Here is a 21816-nt window from a genome sequence, read left to right on the forward strand (position 1 = left end):
TTCACTGAATGACTCTTTCAGTTCCAGGAGTTCTTTTTACATTCTCTTTAAAGATATTAATCTCTTTGTAAATTTCCTCCTTCATATCCTAGATATTTTTTGTCATTTCACTGTGTTGTCTGAGTCTGCTTGTATCTCATTGAGTTTCCTTAGGATTGCTGCTTGGAATTCCTTTTCGGTCATTTCAAGAGTTTCCTGCTCTGTGGGGTCTGGTACTTAGAAATTACTGTATTCCTTTCAGGGTGTCATATTTATTTTTTTCCCCATGTTTCTAGTATCTGTACGTTGATATCTGGTCATCCGTTAGAGCACTCACTTGTTACTCAGCTGTGGGCTTTGAGGAGAATTCCTCATGCACATGTGTTTTATACTGACCGTTGAGTAGGGTGTTTTACTATTGGTTCTGGATAGACGCAGCAGTATAGTCTTGTGTGAGTACATCAGCTGTATTCAGTGTCAGATATGTGTGTGTGTGCGTGCCTCCATGGCCTAGGCACTGGGGCATTTAGTGATTCCTTGCTGACATTAGTGACACTGCATTGAGTCTTGAGGACATATGCGTGCTCTTGAGTACTTAGGTGAAGCACCTGGGCACACTGTCACTCTCTAGCTGAGATGGATGAACCTGGGCAGGCTTGCTGGAACCCCAGCTAGTGTCCCATGATCTTGATGCATGCTCTGGAGTGATCTGAAGGTCTTCAGCTTAAATGGAAGACCCTGGGAGGGGATCCTTTCTATGCTCAGAAGCCCCTCCTGCATCCGTGCCACTCTGGAGTGGGGGATGGGGTGGTGCTAGGCAAGGAGAATTTTTCCATTCTGTTTGGGGCTATCTGAGTCTCTGCACTCACCAAAGTCTTTGCTACTCCCTCGATGCATTCCTTTACCCTTCTTTTTGTTTTTCTCCTGTGTAGCTGTGCATTCAGTATATTCTCCATCCATGTTGGAGAGAGAAATAATGTCTCCTTCTAGTCAGTCATCTTGCCTCTTTCTCCTTGTTCTCTTAAGTCGTTGAGTTTGTGGTAATTTGTTACAGCAGCAACAGGAAACTAATACACATACCAAGGAGCAGCAACTAGACTGAGCAGACTCCTCAGTGTCAACAGTGGAAGCTCTGACATTGAAAAAGCATGTTCAGAGGGTTAAGGAACAGCCCTTTAACCACTAATCTAGATTTGTGTTCCTTGGAATACTATCTTTCAAAAATGAAGGAAAATTTAAGACATTTTTCAGATAAACAAAAACTGAAGAAAGTTACTCCAGAGTTTCACTAAAGGAACTTCTAAAGGATGCATGTCAGAAGTAAGAAAATGGTCCATAAGGAAGGCAGGAAGTACAAGAAGGAATAGTGATCCCTTTACAGTGACAAGCTGAGAAAGATGCATATAATGATCACTCCTAAAATGTTTCATCTGAATCTAATCATGAGGAAAATCAGGCATGTAAATTGAGCGCGATTCTGCAAAATGATCTGGATTCTTCAAAAATGTCACTGTTCAAATTCTTAAAACAATCTTCTAAAACTGATTCATGAAAAAATAGAAAATCTGAATAGACCTATAACTAGTAAGGAGATTGACTCAATAATTGAAAACCTTTCAATAAAGAAAAGCCTAGGGCCGGCCGGTGGCTCACTTGGGAGAGCGTGGTGCTGACAACACCAAGTCAAGGATTAAGATCCCCTTACCGGTCATCTTTAAAAAAAACAAAAAGCCTAGAACGAGATGGCTTCACTACCAAATCAACTAAACATTTGGAGAAAAATTAAATGTATCCTTCTCAAACTCCTCCAAAATTGAAGAAGAGGCGACAGTTCAAAACTCATTTTAGAGTGGAGGTCAAGACGGCGGAAGAGGAAGCCGCCTGCCGCTTTTCCGCCACGAGTAGAAGCAGCCTGCGGCCCGCGCCAGATGCAGCTGTAGCAGAATCGGCGCAAAGGAACGGCTTCGAAAGGGTGTCTTTACCCTGCCGAGAACCGGGAATCTTCCCCCAACCCGCACGCAGCCGCAGATGTGGAAACATGGAGACCTCAGCAGGCGTGTGTCACCCCGGGCTGCAGCGGTGACCGCGGATTCTGACCCCCGCACCCACCCGCCCGTCCCTGGAGCTGGAAGCGAATCAACCCACGGCTGAGACAGGGAGACGTCCAGAGGGAGAGGCAGAAGCGCCGCAGAGACCACATGCCCTGCAGGACCACCACTGCGTGATCCAACAGGTAGGCTTCACCGCCACCACCCGGCTTCATTCCCAGTGCAGCCCAGTGCACACAGAGCGGGGAGACGTCCAGCAGGGGAGGCGGGAACTCCACAGGGTCCACGCTGCTGCCGTGCAATCCAGCAGCCCGGCACAAGGTGTACAGAGCACAGAGTCACCCAGCAAGGGGGATAGAAGTTCCGTAGAGTCCACACACCCTGTGGGGGGGCCGCCGCCACGCGATCCAGCAGCAGGCAGGCTTCACCACCTCCACCCGGCTCCATCCCACACCCGGCCTAGTGCGCACAGAGCAGGGAGACATCCTGCAGGGGAATGAGAAGCTCTGCAGAGACCACACACTCTGCGGTGCCTCGGTGCATCCCAGCAGCCCGGGCCAGAGCGCACGGAATAGGGAGTCACTGAGGTAGCCATACCAAATTGGCAACCACAGCAACATCTCAGTCACTCAATAGTGTCAAACCAGTGGACTGTGAAACCCCCTGCCACAATGAATAAACATCAAAGATACCAGAAATACGAAAAATCAAGAAAGTACACCACCCAAAGATAATAAATCTCAAGCTCTAGATCCTATAGAACAAGAAGCCCTTGAAATGACTGACAAGGAATTTCGAATGATAATTCTAAGGAAACTGAATGAGATACAAGAAAACTCAGCTAGACATCATGATGAAACGAGGAAAAGTATACAGGACCTGAAAGAGGAAATGTACAAGGAAATCAATGCCCTGAAAAAAAATGTAGCAGAACTTGCGGAACTGAAGAAGTTATTCAGCAAAATAAAAAACACAATGGAGAGTTTAACTAGCAGGCTTGTGGAAGTTGAAGAGAGAACCTCTGAACTTGAAAATGGGCTGTTTGAAATAACACAAGCAGGCAAAAAAAAAAAAAAAGAAAAAAGAATCACAGGCATTGAAGAAATTCTGAGAGAGATATCAGACAACCTTAAGCACTCAAATATACGAGTCATGAGTATTCCGGAAGAGGAGGAAAAAGGAGATTGCACTGAAAACATATTCAACAAAATAGTGGCAAAAAACGTCCCAGGTATAGGAAAAATCACAGATCTTCAGATCCAGGAAGCTCAACGATCTCCAAATGTATTCAACCCAAAAAGGTCTTCTCCAAGACATGTTATAGTCAAACTGGCAAAACTCAGAGACAAAGAGAGAATCTTAAAAGCTGCAAGAGAGAAGCGTCAAATCACCTATAAGGGAGCCCCAATCAGGCTAACATCAGACTTTTCATCACAAACCCTAAAAGCCAGAAAGGAATGGGATGATATATTCAAAATACTAAAAGACAGAGATTGCCAGACAAGAATACTCTACCCTGGAAGGGTATCCTTCCGAAATGACGGGCAAATAGTATATTTCTCAGACAAACAAAAACTGCGGGAGTTCACCACCACACGACCACCCTTACAAGAAATTCTCAAGGGAGTACTGGGTTTGGTTCCTGAAAAATAACTACCACGGCCATAAAAACCCAAGAAAAATCAAAACCCACTTGTATAATAAAAAAGGCATTCATGAAGAGAAAACAAACAAACAAAAAGGCTATCTACAACCTAAGGAACCAACAAACACAGAAAACAAACAGTAAATCAGAAAGCAAGGAACAAAGGACACCTAAGACAACCAAACAATAATCAATAAAATGCCAGGATAAATCAACACTATTAAATAACAACTCTTAATGTAAAAGGCTTAAATTCCCCAATCAAAAGACACAGACTGGCCTAGTGGATTATAAAGGAGGCCCCAACTATATGCTGCCTTCAAGAGACCCACCTCACCCATAAAGACTCACATAAACTAAGAGTGAAAGGATAAAAAAAGATTTACCATGCAAACAGAAAAGAAAAACGAGCTGGAGTAGCTATTCTTATATCTGACAAAGTAGACATTAAAGTAAAAACCATAAAAAGAGACAATGAGGGACACGACATAATGATAAAAGGACTGATCCATCAAGAAGACATAACAATCATAAATATGTACGCACCCAATGTTGGAGCAGCTAGATTTATAAAACAAAATCTATTAGACCTAAAGAAGGAATTAGACACTAATACCATAATAGCAGGGGACCTGAACACCCCACTGTCAATATTGGACAGATCATCTAGGCAAAGAATCAGCAGAGAAACACAAGATCTAAACAAGACTCTAGACCAATTGGACTTGGCAGATATCTACAGAACATTCCATCCAACAACCTCAGAATATTTATTCTTCTCATCAGCACATGGATCATTTTCCAGGATAGATCACATATTAGGTCACAAATCAAGTCTCAACAAATTCAAAAAAATTGGAATTATCCCATGTATTTTCTCAGACCATAATGGATTAAAACTAGAAATCAATAACAAACGAAATTCTGGAAACTATACAAACACATGGAAATTAAACAGCATTCTAATTAATGACATAGGGGTCCAAGAAGAAATCAAGAAGAAAATCAAAAAATTTATTGAAACTAATGAAAATAATGATACATCATACCAAGACCTGTGGGATACTGCAAAAGCAGTATTAAGGGGGAAATTTATTGCATTAAATGCTCACCTCAGAAGAATTGAAAGATGGCAAGTGAACAACCTAACAATTCACCTTAAAGAACTAGAAAAACAAGAACAATCCAAACCTAAAGTTAGCAGACGGAAAGAAATCATTAAGATCAGAGCAGAACTTAATGAAATTGAAACCCAAAAAACAATTCGAAAGATCAATGAATCAAAAAGTTGGTTTTTTGAAAAGATAAATAAAATTGACAAACCATTAGCATGGCTAACAAAAAAAAGAAGAGAGAAGATTCAAATAACAAAAATTAGAAATGAAAAAGGTGATATTACAACTGTTACATCTGAAATACAAGGAATCATTCGAGACTACTATAAACAACTATATGCCAACAAGTTTGAAAATCTGGAGGAAATGGATAAATTTCTGGACACACACAAGCTCCCAAAACTGAGCCATGAAGACGTAGAAAATCTGAACAGACCAATAACAATAAAGGAGATTGAAGCTGTTATCAGAAAGCTCCCTACAAAGAAAAGCCCAGGACCAGATGGATTCACAGCAGAATTTTACCAAACATTCAAAGAGGAATTGACACCGATTCTTTACAAACTATTCCAAAAGACTGAAACAGACGCAAATCTCCTGAACTCTTTCTATGAAGCAAACATCATCCTGATACCAAAGCCAGGTAAAGATATAACCAAAAAAGAAAACTACAGGCCGATATCCTTGATGAATATAGATGCAAAAATCCTCACTAAAATACTAGCTAACAGAATACAGCAACACATACATAAAATTATTCACCACGATCAAGTGGGATTCATCCCAGGGATGCAAGGTTGCTTCAACATACGCAAATCAATAAATGTGATACACCATATTAATAAAGTCAAACACAAGGGCCATATGATCATCTCTATAGATGCTGAAAAAGCATGTGATACAGTTCAGCACTCATTCATGACAAAGACCCTCTATAAGTGAGGTATAGATGGAAAGTATCTCAACATAATTAAAGCCATATATGACAAACCCACTGCCAATATCATCCTGAATGGGGAAAAGCTGAAAGCTTTTCCTTTAAGAACAGTAACTAGACAAGGTTGCCCACTCTCACCACCCCTATTCAACATAGTGTTGGTAAAAGGCGAAAGATTTATACGATCTGAAGAGAAAGCAGAGTATAACATAGTGTTGGAAGTACTAGCCAGAGCAATCAGAGAAGAGAAGGAAATAAAGGGCATTCAGATTGGAAAAGAGGAAGTCAAACTGTCCCTGTTTGCAGATGACATGATCCTATATATCGAACAGCCTAAAACCTCTACAAAAAAACTGCTGGAATTGATAAATGATTTCAGCACAGTAGCAGGATACAAAATCAACACACAAAAATCAGTAGCATTTCTATTCTCCAATAGTGAACATGCAGAAAGAGAAATCAAGAAAGCCTGCCCATTTACAATAGCCACCAAAAAAATAAAATACTTAGGAATTGAGTTGACCAAGGATGTGAAAAATCTCTATAATGAGAACTACAAACCACTGCTGAGAGAAATCAGAGAGGATACAAGAAGATGGAAAGATATCCCATGCTCTTGGATTGGAAGAATCAACATAGTGAAAATGTCCATACTACGCAAAGTGATATACAAATTTAATGCAATCCCCATCAAAATTCCAATGACATTTTTCTCAGAAATGGAAAGAACTATCCAGACATTTATATGGAATAACAAAAGAACACGCATAGCCAAAGCAATGCTGAGCAAAAAAAATAAAGCTGGAGGCATAACACTACCTGACTTTAAACTATACTACAAAGCTATAATAACCAAAACAGTATGGTACTGGCATAAAAACAGACACACTGATCAATGGAATAGAATAGAGAATCCAGAAATCAACCCACACACCTACAGCCATCTGATCTTGGACAAAGGCACCAAGCCTATACACTGGGGAAGAGACCGCCTCTTTAGCAAATGGTGCTGGGAGAACTGGATATCAATATGCAGGAGAATGAAACTAGACCCACACCTTTCACCATACACTAAAGTCAACTCAAAATGGATTAAATAATTAAATATACACCCTGAAACAATAAAACTTCTTAAAGAAAACATAGGAGAGACACTTCAGGAAATAGGACTGGTCACAGACTTCATGAATACGACCCCAAAAGCACGGGCAACCAAAGGAAAAATAAAAAAATGGGATTATATCAAACTAAAGAGCTTCTGCACAGCAAAAGAAACAATTAACAGAGTTAAAAGACAACCAACAGAGTGGGAGAAAATATTTGCAAAATATACATCTGACAAAGGATTAATATCCAGAATATACAAGGAACTCAAACAACTTTACAACAAAAAAACAAGCAACCCAATTAAAAAATGGGCAAAAGAGCTAAGTAGGCATTTCTCTAAGGAAGATATCCAAATGGCCAACAGACATATGAAAAAATGCTCAACATCACTCAGCATCCGCGAAATGCAAATCAGAACTACACTGAGATACCATCTAACCCCAGTTAGGATGGCTAAAATCTAAAAGACTCTGAACAATAAATGCTGGCGAGGTTGCGGAGAAAAAGGAACTCTCATACATTGTTGGTGGGACTACAAAATGGTGCAGCCTCTATGGAAAATGGTATGGAGGTTCCTCAAACGATAGCAGATAGATCTGCCATATGACCCAGCTATCCCACTGCTGGGAATATACCCAGAGGAATGGAAATCATCAAGTCGAAGGTATACCTGTTCCCCAATGTTCATCGCAGCACTCTTTACAATAGCCAAGAGTTGGAACCAGCCCAAATGTCCATCATCAGATGAGTGGATACGGAAAATGTGGTATATCTACACAATGGAATACTACTCAGCTATAAAAACGAATGAAATACTGCCATTTGCAACAACATGGATGGACCTTGAGAGAATTATATTAAGTGAAACAAGTCAGGCACAGAAAGAGAAATACCACATGTTCTCACTTATTGGTGGGAGCTAAAAATAAATAAATAAATCCAGACACACACACACACACACACACACAACCGGGGTGGGGTGGAGAAGATATAACAACTACAATTCCTTGAAGTTGATACGACAAGAAAACAGAAAGGACATTGTTGGGTGGGAGGGGAGAGAGGGAGGAGGGAGGGAGGTTTCGCTAACGGGCCACAATAATCAACCACATTGTATATTGACAAAATAAAATTAAGAAAAAAAAAAAAGGTAGGATGTAAATATTAAATGATAACTGACAAAATTATCTTTTACTATCAAAATCATTGGACTAGGATATGGATTTCAAATATGGAATTTCCCTTAGTCTTTACCAAATAAAATATACCCTGTGCCAAAACAAACAAACAAAAATAAAAAACCTCATTTTATGAGGACACCATTAGCCTGATACCCAAGCCAAACAGACACCACAAGAAAAACAAACAAAAAAACCCATACCAGTATCCCTTATCAATATTAATGCTAAAATCTTCAACAAAATACCAGGAAACGTTATTGTTTAATGGGTAAAGAGTTTCTTTTGGAGATGATAAAAACATTTTGGAAGTGGACTGAGTTGATGGCTGCACAACATTGTGAATGTTTAATGCCACTAAATTATACACTTAAAAGTGGCTACAATGACCAATTTTGTTATATACGTACCATGAAAAAAAAATGTCTAAGTCCACTGACAAAAGATTAAAAGACTGATGCACTCTTTTAGCTTAATGGACATTAAAGCAATAAAACTAAATGAATAGCATAATCCTTGACTGGATCCAGAAAGGTGGGCAGGGGCAACCCATAAAGGCCACGTTGGAACAACTGGGGAAATCTGAATGTGGGTGTATGCTCAAAACCAGTATTGTACGAATGTCAGATTTTCCATTGTGGATGTGGATACTGTGGATATGTAGGAGTATGCCTGTGTTCTTACAAAATATCATGCTGAAGTATTTAGCAGCAAAGTAGCATAACGTCTGCAATTATGTGAAATGATTGAGGGGAACAAAAGCGGGTGTGTGTGTGTGTGTGTGCACGCGCGCGCGCGTGCGTGCGTGCATGTGTGTGTGTACGTGTACACAGAGAGTGAGAAAGTGTTGAGAGAAACGGTAAAGTGACAGTGGACAAACTCAGGCCCTGGGGTGTTCCGACCACTCCTGCTTTCTCTAAACTGCCAGCATGGATTCTTTCACAGCCCACAGCTGATCAGCTCACTTTCTGGACTTTGCTTTCTCTTATGATAAAGGCCAAAATCTTCACCATGGCCTTCAAGATCCTGCACACTTGACCTTCACCCAGACAGGCTCTGCAGCTGCTGTGGACTCGAGGAGGGGGTCCCATGTGTTTAACTAAAAGGAGCTGCAAGAATGACAAGCTGGGAGTTGTGGCCAAGGGCCCACTAGCTAGTGCTGGGGACAGACATGCCCTCCCAGAGCAGGAGCTGGAGCTGGGGGCCCAGCTGGGATGAGGGGTGCTGGTGGGCTCAGGGGTACCTTCAATGTACCAGTCTCACATGAACTGGCCTCTCAGTGGTTCCAGACACAGGTGACCCTCCCTCCTCAAAAGACACCAGCCCCTTCGTTCCCTCTTCCTCTGGAGCTCCACCCCTTCTCTCTGCAGGGGCAGTACTGCAAGCGTGAGTGGCATTTCCAGGTGTCCACTGATGGGGCCGTGACCCACTTCCAACCTCCCTGCCTGTACTATGCCCACCTGTAACCCCCTTAAATTCAGCCTCCAAACTCCTGCCCGTGAGTTTCCTGCACCTCTGCTGCAGCTGTCCCTCTGGCTCCAGCCCCCTTCCCACTGCCCCACTATCTGCTCTTCTAACGGCAGCCAGTCCTCCTGACAACCACGGGCACGTCTACGCAGCTGCCCACTCATGCCCCCGCAACTTGCTCTGGGAATCCTCCCCATTCCCACAAGAGCTGCTCCTGTCCACCTTCGCTTCTGCACACCCCAACTCCCCACTTGCCAAATCCCTACCACCCACCCTGGCTGCTCCCCCTATGCCCAACACAGGCAGGCAGCCTCAAGGGAGCCTTGTCACCAGCCTTCCCAGATAGCCCAATTCAGACTAGGAGCCCCGGCCCACCTAGGGAGCCATCAGCTTGAATCTGCAGTTTCCATATATTCCCCTAGGCTTTCTCTACATCTGTCTGTGTCCTTGGAAAATGCAAATCATCCAGCAGCACAGCCCTTTGTTTCCTAATCCATAAAATGTGGGAACATCCTTCTTCATAACACTGGGGCACCACCAAGTGTGGTGCCTTCCATGGGGCTGAAAGCTCCAGACCTGATTTGCTCCAGTGAAATCTCTACCTGAGCCTGGCACACAGCAGTGCCCAGTGAACACCATCCAATGACTGGAGACACCCACCCAAGAGGCAAAAGCATAAAGAAACATCTGAACAATGAAGAGCAACCCTTCGGGAGGCCTGAGAGATACCAGGGCTTCTGGCTAATCACTGATATTTCCTTTCCTAAAATGGGCTGTGCACTGACATTTTATCCTCTTGGTTTATCGTAAATCCCACATTTTTTTTTTTTCTTTTCAAGGAAGCAACCTGCCCCCAGCTCCCCAGGCGAGCCTGTGCTGGCATGTGAGCCAGAATGCGGGTCTCACCACTCATCCTGGGACACGTCCATGTCTGCTGTGTCAGTGCCAGTTGCCTGGACAAGCAGCAGTGACCTCCTGAAGCCTCCTTCCCAACACCTCACAGGTGTACTGTGTGGCAGTTAGTGATACCACACATGGAGCACAGACCATGTCACAAGCCTGCACATGGCCACGCAAGTGCCCGTGAACATCTGTCTCCAAGGAGGAGCCAGGGAAGGGCTTTTGCAACCATTCTCTGCAGCATCTGGAAAAGCCCTCCTAGAATTCCAGGCTTCTGCCATAAAGCAGATGAGCCCTGGCCCACACAGGGCCCTCTCAGCAAGATGTCTTCAGGCCTACTCCGCACCTCGAGGCTTCCCCGCAGGCGTCAGCTGCAACGCATCTCCCAGCCCTGGGGCACTAAGCAGACCTCAGCCTCCCAGGCCGCCCAGAACACTTGGACGGGCTCCTCTTCTGCTGCTGCTGCCCCTCCAGTGGCACTGGAACCTGCCAGGTCACTGTGATCCCCAGGCCCAAGGACAGGGCCTGGCACACGCACTGGGTGGGCTGCAGCCCCCACCCTCCTGCCTCTCTCAGGTTTGGCAGGCCCAGGATGTGCCCAGGACGAGCATGGACAGCCCAAGATGAGCATGGGGCCTCCAACCAGGATGACTGTCCTTGTGAGAGCAGTAAGAACTTTCCGTGCACAAAGGCAGGGACACAACAGCCAGCTGAGCTGCCCCAGAAAGGCCTGTCCTGCCTCACTGTGCCCACGGATGCCTGCAGACAGGCTCGTGATCCCACACAGGCACGAGAGTCACACAGCCAGCCCGCCAGTCTGCAGACCTGTTGGTAGGAAAGGGCCCAGGCAGCAGTGACTAGTGGCAGAAGTTAAGGATGAGTGGAAACCAAGCCTGTCCTTCTCTCTTGAATCCGCTTCTTTCTTGAGAGCCCAGATGACGTCTTCCAGCTGCAGCAGTTTGGTTTTCATGTCATTCTTCAATCTCTCCAGCACTGTCTCACCCAGGGTGGCAAGCTGTTCCTGCCCAGCCCCCCATGGGTCTGCAATACTGGGCTGGAATGGTGAGAGCCCCCTCCTCGTGGCCTCCCTGCTGTAGAGGAGCCCAGCCTCCAGGCCGCACTCCGTCTCTGCCTGCTGATGCCCCACGGAGACCGGCTCCCTGCTCAGGCTCACAGCCTGTTCCTCCAGAACAGTCTGGGGCCTCTCAACCTCTGCCCTTCCCCAGGTGGCTGGGCTCAGCAAGAGTAGCTCATGGACTTCGGGCTGTCTAAAGCTCCCTGGGCCCCTGGCAGAAGGCACTGGTTCTTCTGGCACATGTGTCCAACTCTCAGAGAGAACAGAAGCCACCTCCTGGATGTTGAGCAATCCCTGAAGGTTCTTGCTGAGGCTCTTGGAGGGCCCCTTTGACGCCAGGGCTGGGGTTGGGGCAGGGGCAGGGCTCTACATGGCATCTGCACAGCAAGGCTGGCCTGGCACATGCCAGCACTTGGCTGGCCCACAGCCAGGCCCATCTCCTGCCAGCTCCCCAATTTTTCTGCCATCACCTGGTTCCAGCTGGGCAGATGGCCACTCCCCCCAGCCCAGACACAGGGTTATAGGACTGTGTGCACCCTCCTGGCCTCTGCCTGTCACTGCCAGCCCCTCTTTTGAGAGGGCCTGCAGCGCCTCCACTTCTTGGACCAGCCCTTCCACTTGTTTCCTACAGGTGAGTTCCAACTTCTTCTCAAAGGCCAACGACGTGCAGATCTGCGCCTTCTCTTTGCTTGTCCGCTCCTGCTCCAGGCCCAGCTGCCTCACCACCTCTCACCTGCACCAGCTTGTCTTTCCCGTGCTCGTGCTGTAGGGACAGGCTCTCATGGTGGGAGGACTGCAGGGCCTCCATCCATGACAGCTTCTGCCTCAGCTCGACTTCTGTGTCTCTCCCACAGAAACAGAGCGTGCCATGCACACTGCGGCTCTGCAGCTCTAAACCCAGGCCCCCCAAGCTTTTGTTCCAGCCACATCACTCCTCTCTCCCTGGTGATGTCAGCTTTCATCACCCTACACCCCAGGGCTTCAACTCACACCCAGGACCCTTCTTAGTCCAGTGGAGGTTCTGCCCCCAACGCAATCAGGCTCTACAACAGAAGCCAATGCAGAAGCCAGGCACTGCTTAAATGTAAGGTAATTACAACTGAAAAGAATGAAAATTCAGTCCCTCAGTCACACTGGCCACATTTCAAGAGCTCAGGAAGCGTGTATGGCCGGTGGCTGCTGAAATGGACAGAGCAGACACAGGACATGTCCTCATGCAGCAAGTTCTGTTGGACAGCACTGATCCAAAGTTTTAGTGACATGGGAGAAACTCACCCATAGTCAAAGCTGCCCCAGAAAAGCCCTTACGCTGCTGGGCCTACTGGACAGGAGCACCAGGCCTAGAGGTGCAGGTGGCAGAGAGTGGAAGGGGCTGGCTATGGCTCCACCTCCATGCAGAGGGGTGACTGTGAGCCCGGCTAAGAGCAGCTCCCCAGGGCCCGAGACAGCTCGGGATGGGCGGCCAGGTGCACATGGGCCTGGACACTGAGAGGAAGGGCAGCCACCTATACCTGTCCCTATGCCTCCCCATTGGGGCCTGCGGGGGCTCTGGTCAAGTCCCTTATCATGTACTCCTGGGGTTTAAGAGAAAAGAGCTTAAAGCTCAAGGGAAGCACATGACCTAAAGACTTTCCATCTGTCCCTGGGATGGTAAGTGGGTTCTGCAAGCCCCTGATGATGGCCTGACAGCCTGGGACTGCTCCACTGGTGTCACTTTGGAGGGGAGAAAGGAAGAGAGAGGGCAGAGTCTTCTTCATCACATCCCACATACTCGGCCGCCTCCGACTCCCACCTACTAAGAAGGGCCCACCTCATCCAGGTTGGGGGGATGATGCCCACTGAAGGTCGGGGCCTCCTGCTGTCAGTGTGGTGATGAGGTCACACCCGTTCAGCTCCAGCGCCTGAACCCAGCCAACCCCACACAACGCCCCCCTCACGCAGCTCCTCAGCCACCAGCTGTCTGCTCCGCTCTGGGCAGTGGGAGGCCCTGGTCCCGCTGTGGGCCAGAGGACCTGGCCAGTATGGTAGGAGGGCCCTGATGCTCTCCGTGGAGCAATAAGCCCCAGATAAGCAGCTCAGCATCTGCAATAACTAGATACTAGTGACCCTACTATGTCAGATTCATGCGACAGAACAGGCACGTGGTCATTTCTCACGTAACTCTGACACTGTAACACATAGAATATCATACTCAGGTTTTCCAAATAAGCCTTTTCTCCCATTTGTGCAAGCATTTTAGCCTTTCCAAGAATCTCACTAGCCAAACTAGCCATCTTTCCCATTGGTTTAGGGCTGTGGGATCTTCGCCATGTCCCTGCTCTTTCAGCCTTGTCTTCCTGCCCAGAGGAAACCCCAGGGGTGGGCAGTGTAATTCTGAGCAATTTGCCTACAGCTAATCTCAAGTCTTGGCTCTTGGCAAGAAACTGTGGACCTGAATGTCCCAAAGAGAGTGCCCGGACCTGATCTGCTGCAGCTGGTCCTGATGTCGCCGGTGCAGCTCCCCCTCCAGCCGCTGGGCCAGGCCCGAGAGCGCCCGGGCGCAGCACTGCTCGGGGCAGCGGGCCGCGTCCCGCAGCTGCTCCTGCAGGCCTCGGATGACCTCCTGGGACTTGGCGTGGAGCATCTCCAGGTCCACTTTCTGATCCTCCAGGACATCAACCTCAAGCTTGTGAGTCTGCTCCATCTCCTTTCTCTCCTTCTCAAAGTTTCTTTTCATTACCTCGATTTCCCTCTCATAGTAATTTACCTAAAAAGAGAAACATGAGTAACAGGAGGTCCTAAAAATGACCTAGCTGACAACACAACACAGTAAGTATGACGGTGTCAGGCGCGACGTCCAGAGAGCCGACAGCCCAGGCCCAACAGGTACCAGGTCTGCAGAAGGGGACAGCAATGCTCCAGATGGCCTAGCATGGCCACCTATGGCACCTCATCCCTCATGAGGAAGGTCCAGTGGGGGGAACAAGAAGCTCGGGGCCAAGCTGGGCTGGGTGTCTGGCCAGAGTGCAAGGAAGAACAGGGTGTGACAACTACTTTGAGAACTAGGAGCTTTCACAAAACCCACAGGTGGTTCTGAGCACTGTGAGGCCCCAGACTGAAGGAGCTACCTCAGCAGCTTCCAGCTACTCCATCCAGGGGACCAAGGGTACAAGTGCAGGACAGAGGTGGCCCCACCTCACTGCTGCTCAGACCAAGGAACTGGACACATGACAAGAAGTTCTGGACACTGTCCCTTAAAACCCACCACTACCTAATGGCAGAGCAGGAAACAAGTTCACCCACAAAGACAGACTCAGCCAGGTTGGGCCTGGCCAAAAAGCCACTGAGTACCCCACACTGGACAATGCCAAGGTCACTTGAGCTTAGAGCCGGGAACGGTGATTCCCAACAGAGACAAGCAGGGGGGCCACACTCAGCACATCCCCTGTGACACTAGGGCATAAGCCACTCCCTCTCACTACTGGGCATTCCCACGACCTGCTTCCTTGAGAGAGTGTGCGGCATAACGTCAATTTCCTTTCCACAGACTTGCACTTTCCTCCCCATGCGGGCTCCTCACAAGGCAGAGGGCTCCATGACAGACGCGGGTGGAAGCACCGGCACAGCTGGGAAAGCCATCTGCAAGCAACGGGCCACCCCTTGTCACCCTGTGGGCCTCTGGCTCCCCTCACCTTGGTCTCCAGCTGGATCCTGAGGTCTTGGCAATGCTCCTTCACCTGCTCCATCATTATCTCCGTTGCTATACTCACTGGTGAGGAAGCCCCCGTGAACGAAATGACACCTGTACACAAGGGGACATTTCTGTTTATGTCGTGCCCAGGATGCCATGGGGTCCCTTCCAAACCCTCCAATCTGACATGTGGATGGCCTCAGCCTTCCTCTCACCATCCCGATGACAAAGCACAACCTTCCACATCCACAGTCTGTGAGAAGAACGCAGCACTGGCTGCAACGGTCACGCAGTGTTCCGAAAATTAACACTCGTTAGCCTTTGCCAAAATACAGATTCTCATAGATGTAATAGGCTCCCTGCAAGATTCAGCAGGGCCCTTCAGTTCCCTAAAAGATGGCCATAACACAGTAAGTGTACTGCATCCTAAATTCTGTTCCCTGATGACGCCATATACAAAAGACATGGGAAGCAGAGGACGCAGTGGCCTGAAGCGCAGCAAACCTCAGGGACAGAGCAGGGCTTTGCACGAGGTCTCAATCACATGTAGATGATCCCATGCACGTGCACAGAGCTCAGCTGTCGGTTGTGTACTTCAGCTTCCCCCTCTTCTTAGCAGCCCTACATTATCTGTTATTACATCATACAAATGATGCTGGGCTCCAGTCAGTCAGTCCGCACACTAGATCCCAGGGAAATGAAGGCTCTGACGGTGCACAGGAGGAGAGGTGCAACCGCCTCGATGACATGGCAGACAACGGCCAGGCAGGTCACTGGGACAAGGTGCCTGGTCCCACCAGCACTGCCCAGGCTCAGGCGATTCCCAACGCTGCAAGCGTGTGGGTGGGAACCACCACCAGGGTCTCGTCTGTGCCACTCCAGGGGACAGGAAAGAGGGAAAAAGACACTTTCCCACCATCTCCTTCCATTTTTCCAAATTATTTTCCACGAAAAAGAGGGACAGACTCAGGGACATCAGAGCCAAGAGAACTCAGGAAAGAAATCATATCATTGCCCCAGCAATCAAAAGCTGCCCTAGGCCCCGGCCACATGGGCCTAGGCAAGCAGGTGCCCAGCAGCTCAGCACTCATCACTCCCTCCAATGTATGCTGTCCTGACCGTCCCCTCTGGCAGCAGACAGATCCCTCCTCCTTCTAAGTGTCCAATGGAACCTCTGTGGTTGGAGGGTGGGGGGCAAAAGGGGAAGAAAAAGGACCAGGGCTCGGAGGTGGCGCTGGTGTCATTAGTGGTGACGGGAAGCTCAGGGCTGCCTCCCCATAGCACAAAGTCTGACAAGGACTCTGGGGTGGAGACCTCAGATCAGCCTCTGCTCAGGACACGGGATGGTGGTTCCTGATGCGGACCACAGGCTCTGTGCAGCCAAGGCTCCTTGGGAGACAAAGGAGGCAACCACCACCTCTTCCCTGAGCCGGGCCACATCCCTGGCTGCACTTTATTCTCAGGCTGGGATCTGAAAGCAACCCGATGCGCTGGCTGTACCCCAATACTTTCCGGCCTTGCTGGCCTGGAGTGAGGTCAGGACACTGTCCTGAAGATTCCCAGTGAGTCTGACAGCCATTGGGCTGTGGGTCTTGGGAACCTTCCAACTCCAGTAAAGGAGCCCACAGGAGAGGGGGCTGCCTTAGGGGTCCCAGGAAGCCAGACCCACATACACAGACATCCCCACCAGACTGCCCTCAGAGATTCCTGTGTTGGCTCTTCCAGGGGCAAATTTTTTTCTATATTACCAAGTGAATAGCTTCAGGGCAACATGGAAACTCTGGGTGCTCTCAGGATTAGACAGGAGCCAAATGTTCTCCGAGAGGCCAAGGCTACCAAAAGGGGGGTATCAAGGGGAGCAGGTAGGGCTACTGAGTCTCCACACACCCCCAGCAGCAGGGGACGTGGAGCCATGTGCATCACGTGTGGCAGCGTGAGTAGGCAGAAACCCACCAGGCCTACCCCGCGCTCCAGAAAGACCACAGCAAACCTCCATTCAGGGTAGCCGTGGCCTCTGTACCCCTATACTGTTCTCTAGAAGAACCAAGAACACTTCAACACGAGTCCTGTGGCCCCTCAGCGCTTGTCCCAACCCCATCAGCTGCCAGCAGGGGTGGAGGCCCTGGTCCTTCTCTGCATGCACCCTTCCCTGGAGCCCAGTCTCCTCCCCACCTCGCTCAGATTCTGGGGGCAACAGCTCCATGGTCACCAGGAACAGAAAACATCCAGCCCAGCCAGCCTCGGCCATACAGGCCTCTGATTACCAGGAGACCACGAACCCACTTTAAAGCTCCTATCCTTTCCAGAGAACTGTCACCAGAACAAACTCACCAACCCAAGAACAACCCAGGCTGAAGCCCCGTGCCCAGCCTAGGCCGGCCTCCCTCCCTCCCTCCCTCCCTCCCTTCTCTAGGTAACCTAGAACTCATCCCTGTGTTCCTGCTGCAAGGTCACCATGGAGCATCTCACTGGACTTCCTTGGAAACATCCCTGCAGAGCGGACATGCCTCCCCTGAGATCAAAACAAGGTCATCATAACCTTCACCATCTCTACCAAATGGTCAAGTCCCCTCCCTCCTCCCCCCAGCTCTGGGGTGTTGTGTTAATGCCCAGCCTTGGGCTGCACGCTCACAGGGTTCCTACCTGCTGGGCCGTGTCCACCTGGACCCCCTGAGGGGATGTGCTGACTCTTGGGCAGCCGTGCCTGCAGGCCTTCCAGCTCAGCTTGCAGCTCATCATTGTGGTCCTGCAGATCCTGTGGGGCAGAGCCAGACACTTCCTCCAGCCACTGCCACCACCGGGCCCAGCAGAGATGGGATGACCTGGGCATACCATGTCTCCCGAGAGGGTCCACTATGGGCTAAGTGTACTATGAGGCAAGTGCTATCAATTCTGGACCTCCAGCATAGGACACAATCTGGATTTTGAGTCCCTCCCTATGTGGTGAGCTAAGCAAGAGGCTACTTCTTGACTTTCTCACGCCCTAAATCACTTTCTACCACTGTATCTGTGGGAGGTGCCCCATTGTTAACCTAGCCCTGCACTGTCCAAGGGAGCCACTAGCCACTGGGCTACTGAGCTGTGATCTGAGGTGTGAAGAGTATCAATCAAGATGTGCAACATGCATAAAATACACACTGGATCTCCAAGACTTACTCCAGCAGATTGCCAGCGGCACTGACAGAGGTGAAGGGGTGCTGGAGTTGGAAAATCATTTTGCAACCATCAAGGTACAGACAGAATTGGGCAAGAATGATCAGTGGATGCTAAATCCAGGGAAAATCTTGATGAAGAGCGGGCAATTTACATGGTCTGAAAGTGTCTCCCCACTGACTGCCTATTAGTTGCAAGGGAGGAAAAATGGTAATTATACAGTGGGGAAATCAGGCAGCACCTTGACCAGGTGATTGAAATCACCACCTCCAATGAAGACAGATGGACACAACATCACCTATGCAGCGTTCCAGCTGAGAGTTCAGGGCCTCAATTTAATCAAAAGGAAACGTCAGAAAAACACAAAATGAGAAAGTTCCTATGAGAAATGGGAAGGGAGGACAGTATTCCTCAAAAATATCAGAGTCATCAAAGACAAAGAAAGGCCCTGGGAATGTTTCAGAATAAAGTCCATTGAAGACACAGGACAACTAAGGGCAGCACCAGGTCCCAGTCTAGTCACATCCTGCAGGGGAAATTCTCCACAGGACACTGTGAGATCAACTAACAGAAACAAAATGCAGAGAGTAGGCTCCACTATTGCTTTAATGTCAACTCATGAAGCTGATTGTGTGTCAGAATTATTTTTATTCAGCGGCATGTTAGGAAACTGCCTGTCCAAGAAAAAAAGCCCTAATTTATAGCTTCTGCAGATTTCGGTGATGTAAATAATCCCACCATAGCTGATATAAAGGTATCAAAGGTTTAACAAGCAGCCAGCAAAATTCCTGAACATTTAATAATCAACTCTTGGGCACCTGCAGGAGCAGGCGCCTGCCCAGCACTGCTAGGTGAACTGTACACTGAAGAGTTTAAGGGTAAAGAGTCATAGTGAATGTAACTTATTCTCAGATGGCTCAGAAATAGTTATGTCTATATGTTCACACCCATACACACACACACACACACACAGTGAGCAAGTATGCAAGTGATAAAGCAAACAGCAGACCGTGTAAACGGGTGAATCTGGGTAAAGGGTATGCAGGTGTTCTTGGCACTATTTTTACATTTGTAACTCTGTAAGTTTAAAATTATTTTCAAACAAAAAGTCAAGATAATCAAAATGTTACTTTGAAATAAACAAATACCCAAGAAGTGGAGAGAAGAAATCTCTAAATAAATAGGTTAGCACTAAAATATCTCTGCTGATGTTTCAAAAAATAAAATTTCAAGGACCAAAAGTGAGAAGGGTAGCAGGTCTTTAAGTAACAGAGTCATGTGAAAGAAAGAAGGGGATTATGTTTGTAAAACCTGGTGCACTAAAGAAACATTATTTCTAAGTTCTCAGTCTACTTAAGCTTTGAGAGAAGGAAAGAAGCCAGCAGGTGACTACAGCCCTGGCAGAAAGCTGTCCAGCATGTTCCACCTATACGATAGGCCCACACCCCACCCCACCTGAGTTCAGCAGTAGGGTGACACAGCTGACCACACACAGGATTTTCAAAAGCCAGAGTGAGGCAGTGCAGGGAAAGGCACTGGGACCCCGGAGTCGGGTTTGGAGTGAGAGGGCAAACCAGACAGGAAGCAGGCACGCACAGCCGCTCCAGAGCAGCCGCTCGGCTCACCTGTATCCTATTGTATTGCCAAAGCAACACACAGCAGGAACAAAGTCAATTTTACTTTAAATTGGAGGGAAGTCATGAAGAAGTAAATTGATGACAGACTTTTAAAACCTGTTTCTCTGGCCATGGGGCAGCCCATTAAATAATTACCAGCTTCAAGGACAGATGTTCTCCCCACAAAATCTGCCTAACTTTCAAATCATGCAAAATTACTTTACAACTATTTGTTCACTTAACAATGACCACATCAGCATCCCCAGAAATAATCATGGGTCTTCAGCATGAGGTGACGTGAAGCAAAGCCTTACAGGTGATTTCTACATGGAAAGAATTACACGCAACTAAAACCAGTTGTGTCTACTGCATCACCACACAAGGTAACTAGTATCACCAACCTGGTAAAATTAATTCAGTCTCAGATAATCACATCTTCAGGTAGTTATGAATTACAGTGCTCAACTTGAAATTTTTTATTGTAATTATTTAGTAGTAAAGCAAATTTGCAGAAGAAATAAGTGAATGAACAGTAAACTCTACTGACATCCTGAGATTTTTCTTCTCATTTTTACCAGTGGGGATTACACAGGGTTTTCAACGGCTATGATCTGAGGATGCATATTTCATATCTCTGTTCACTTGGCAATGTTGCCTAGATAGCCTTCGGTGTCTAGAATCATCCACTTCCTCGTTATTTTCAAGGCTATACAGGATTCTAATAAGTGGTAATATGCCCAGGCATTCCCAGATACTGGCATTCAGTTGTTTCTAGTTGCTACTCTGATAACTTGTTTGGACATAACTTTCTTTATAGTAAGGGTGTGTGAGCGGCAGGTGGGTCAAGGACTCAGGTTTTTGATGGTGCCTAATTTTAACACAAATTTTATACCTCTCTTTGTTAAAAAAATTAAAAAGGGTTTCTGTATAAATTTTGCATAAATTAACTTTTGGTAAATTAAATCCTAACTGGGAGCTGACTATTAAGGAACCATGTGTTGAATTTCTTTATAAATGAAAGAACTTTTCTGTATTGTTAATAATCAACCCAGCTCAACTCTGGTTCGTTCCTTTCTTATTGTGCTGAAATTCCTGCAGGAGGACTGTCCTGCAGGCCGGAGCAGGGTCGGGGAGATGGGGCGGGGAGACGGGGCAGGGGTGGGACTGGCCTGCCGCCAGCTGGGCTGCGAGGCCTTCAAGGCACACCTGACTTTTAGAAGGTCGCACAGCCTCAGAGTGCTCAAGCAAGCAGGGAAGAAAAGGGAGAGACAGGAGGAGGGCCCAGAACACAGCAGTGAGCATTTAAAAGCGTGTCAGGAGGGCGGTGGCCCAACCACAGCTCTGGTTAGTCATACAGTGGCTGTGTCCTACAGACGCAGAAACCCACCCCGATGGAAGTCTGCAAGCGGCACAGCCCACGAGGGCGGGCATCGGGGTGGCGGCTGCCTTCCTCATGCCCGCCCTCTCAGGAGGACACGGTGGAGCTTCCCAAGGCCATATCACAAGAGACGGACACAGAAGCAGAGGCAGGAAGCCAGCTGTCTGCCACAGCCAGCCATTAAAGAACTAGCAAAAATGTAAAACGATGGCACACTTCTCACTAATTTTTCCTTCTTTTGGAAAATAGCTATTTTCACAAAAATGTGCTATTTATGTTAACCTGTTATTATGTTAACTTATTATTTTAAAATGAATTAAACTTAAAAAAATTTCCACTTTAAATTTTTACCACAGTAAATATTAGATATAACCCACATCAACAAAAGCTTTTTGGGGTCCCCAGTCAGTGTATGGGGGTCGTGAGGTATAAGTTTCGTTCACCAGCTCTGCCCCGCCCTGCACTCCAGGGTCTCCAGAGGTAGGGGCCTGATCCACATTGCTAGGCTTGGCTGTGGAAATCTAAACATGAACAATCGGATACGAGAT

General features: G+C 47.6%; 1 protein-coding gene across 1 annotated transcript in view; it reads right to left on the reverse strand.

Annotated features, from left to right (window-relative positions):
* The window catches only part of NINL (ninein like), an 83845-nt gene that overhangs the window by 32650 nt on the left and 29379 nt on the right, over window positions 1-21816 (reverse strand). The window contains 6 exon segments of the mRNA XM_063107517.1: window positions 11270-11792; window positions 11877-12181; window positions 12183-12296; window positions 13911-14197; window positions 15123-15232; window positions 17765-17876. Of these exon segments, the coding sequence (XP_062963587.1) occupies window positions 11270-11792; window positions 11877-12181; window positions 12183-12296; window positions 13911-14197; window positions 15123-15232; window positions 17765-17876 (1451 nt within the window).

This window comes from Cynocephalus volans, chromosome 9 (assembly GCF_027409185.1).
Source record: "Cynocephalus volans isolate mCynVol1 chromosome 9, mCynVol1.pri, whole genome shotgun sequence".
NCBI classification, from domain to species: domain Eukaryota; kingdom Metazoa; phylum Chordata; class Mammalia; order Dermoptera; family Cynocephalidae; genus Cynocephalus; species Cynocephalus volans.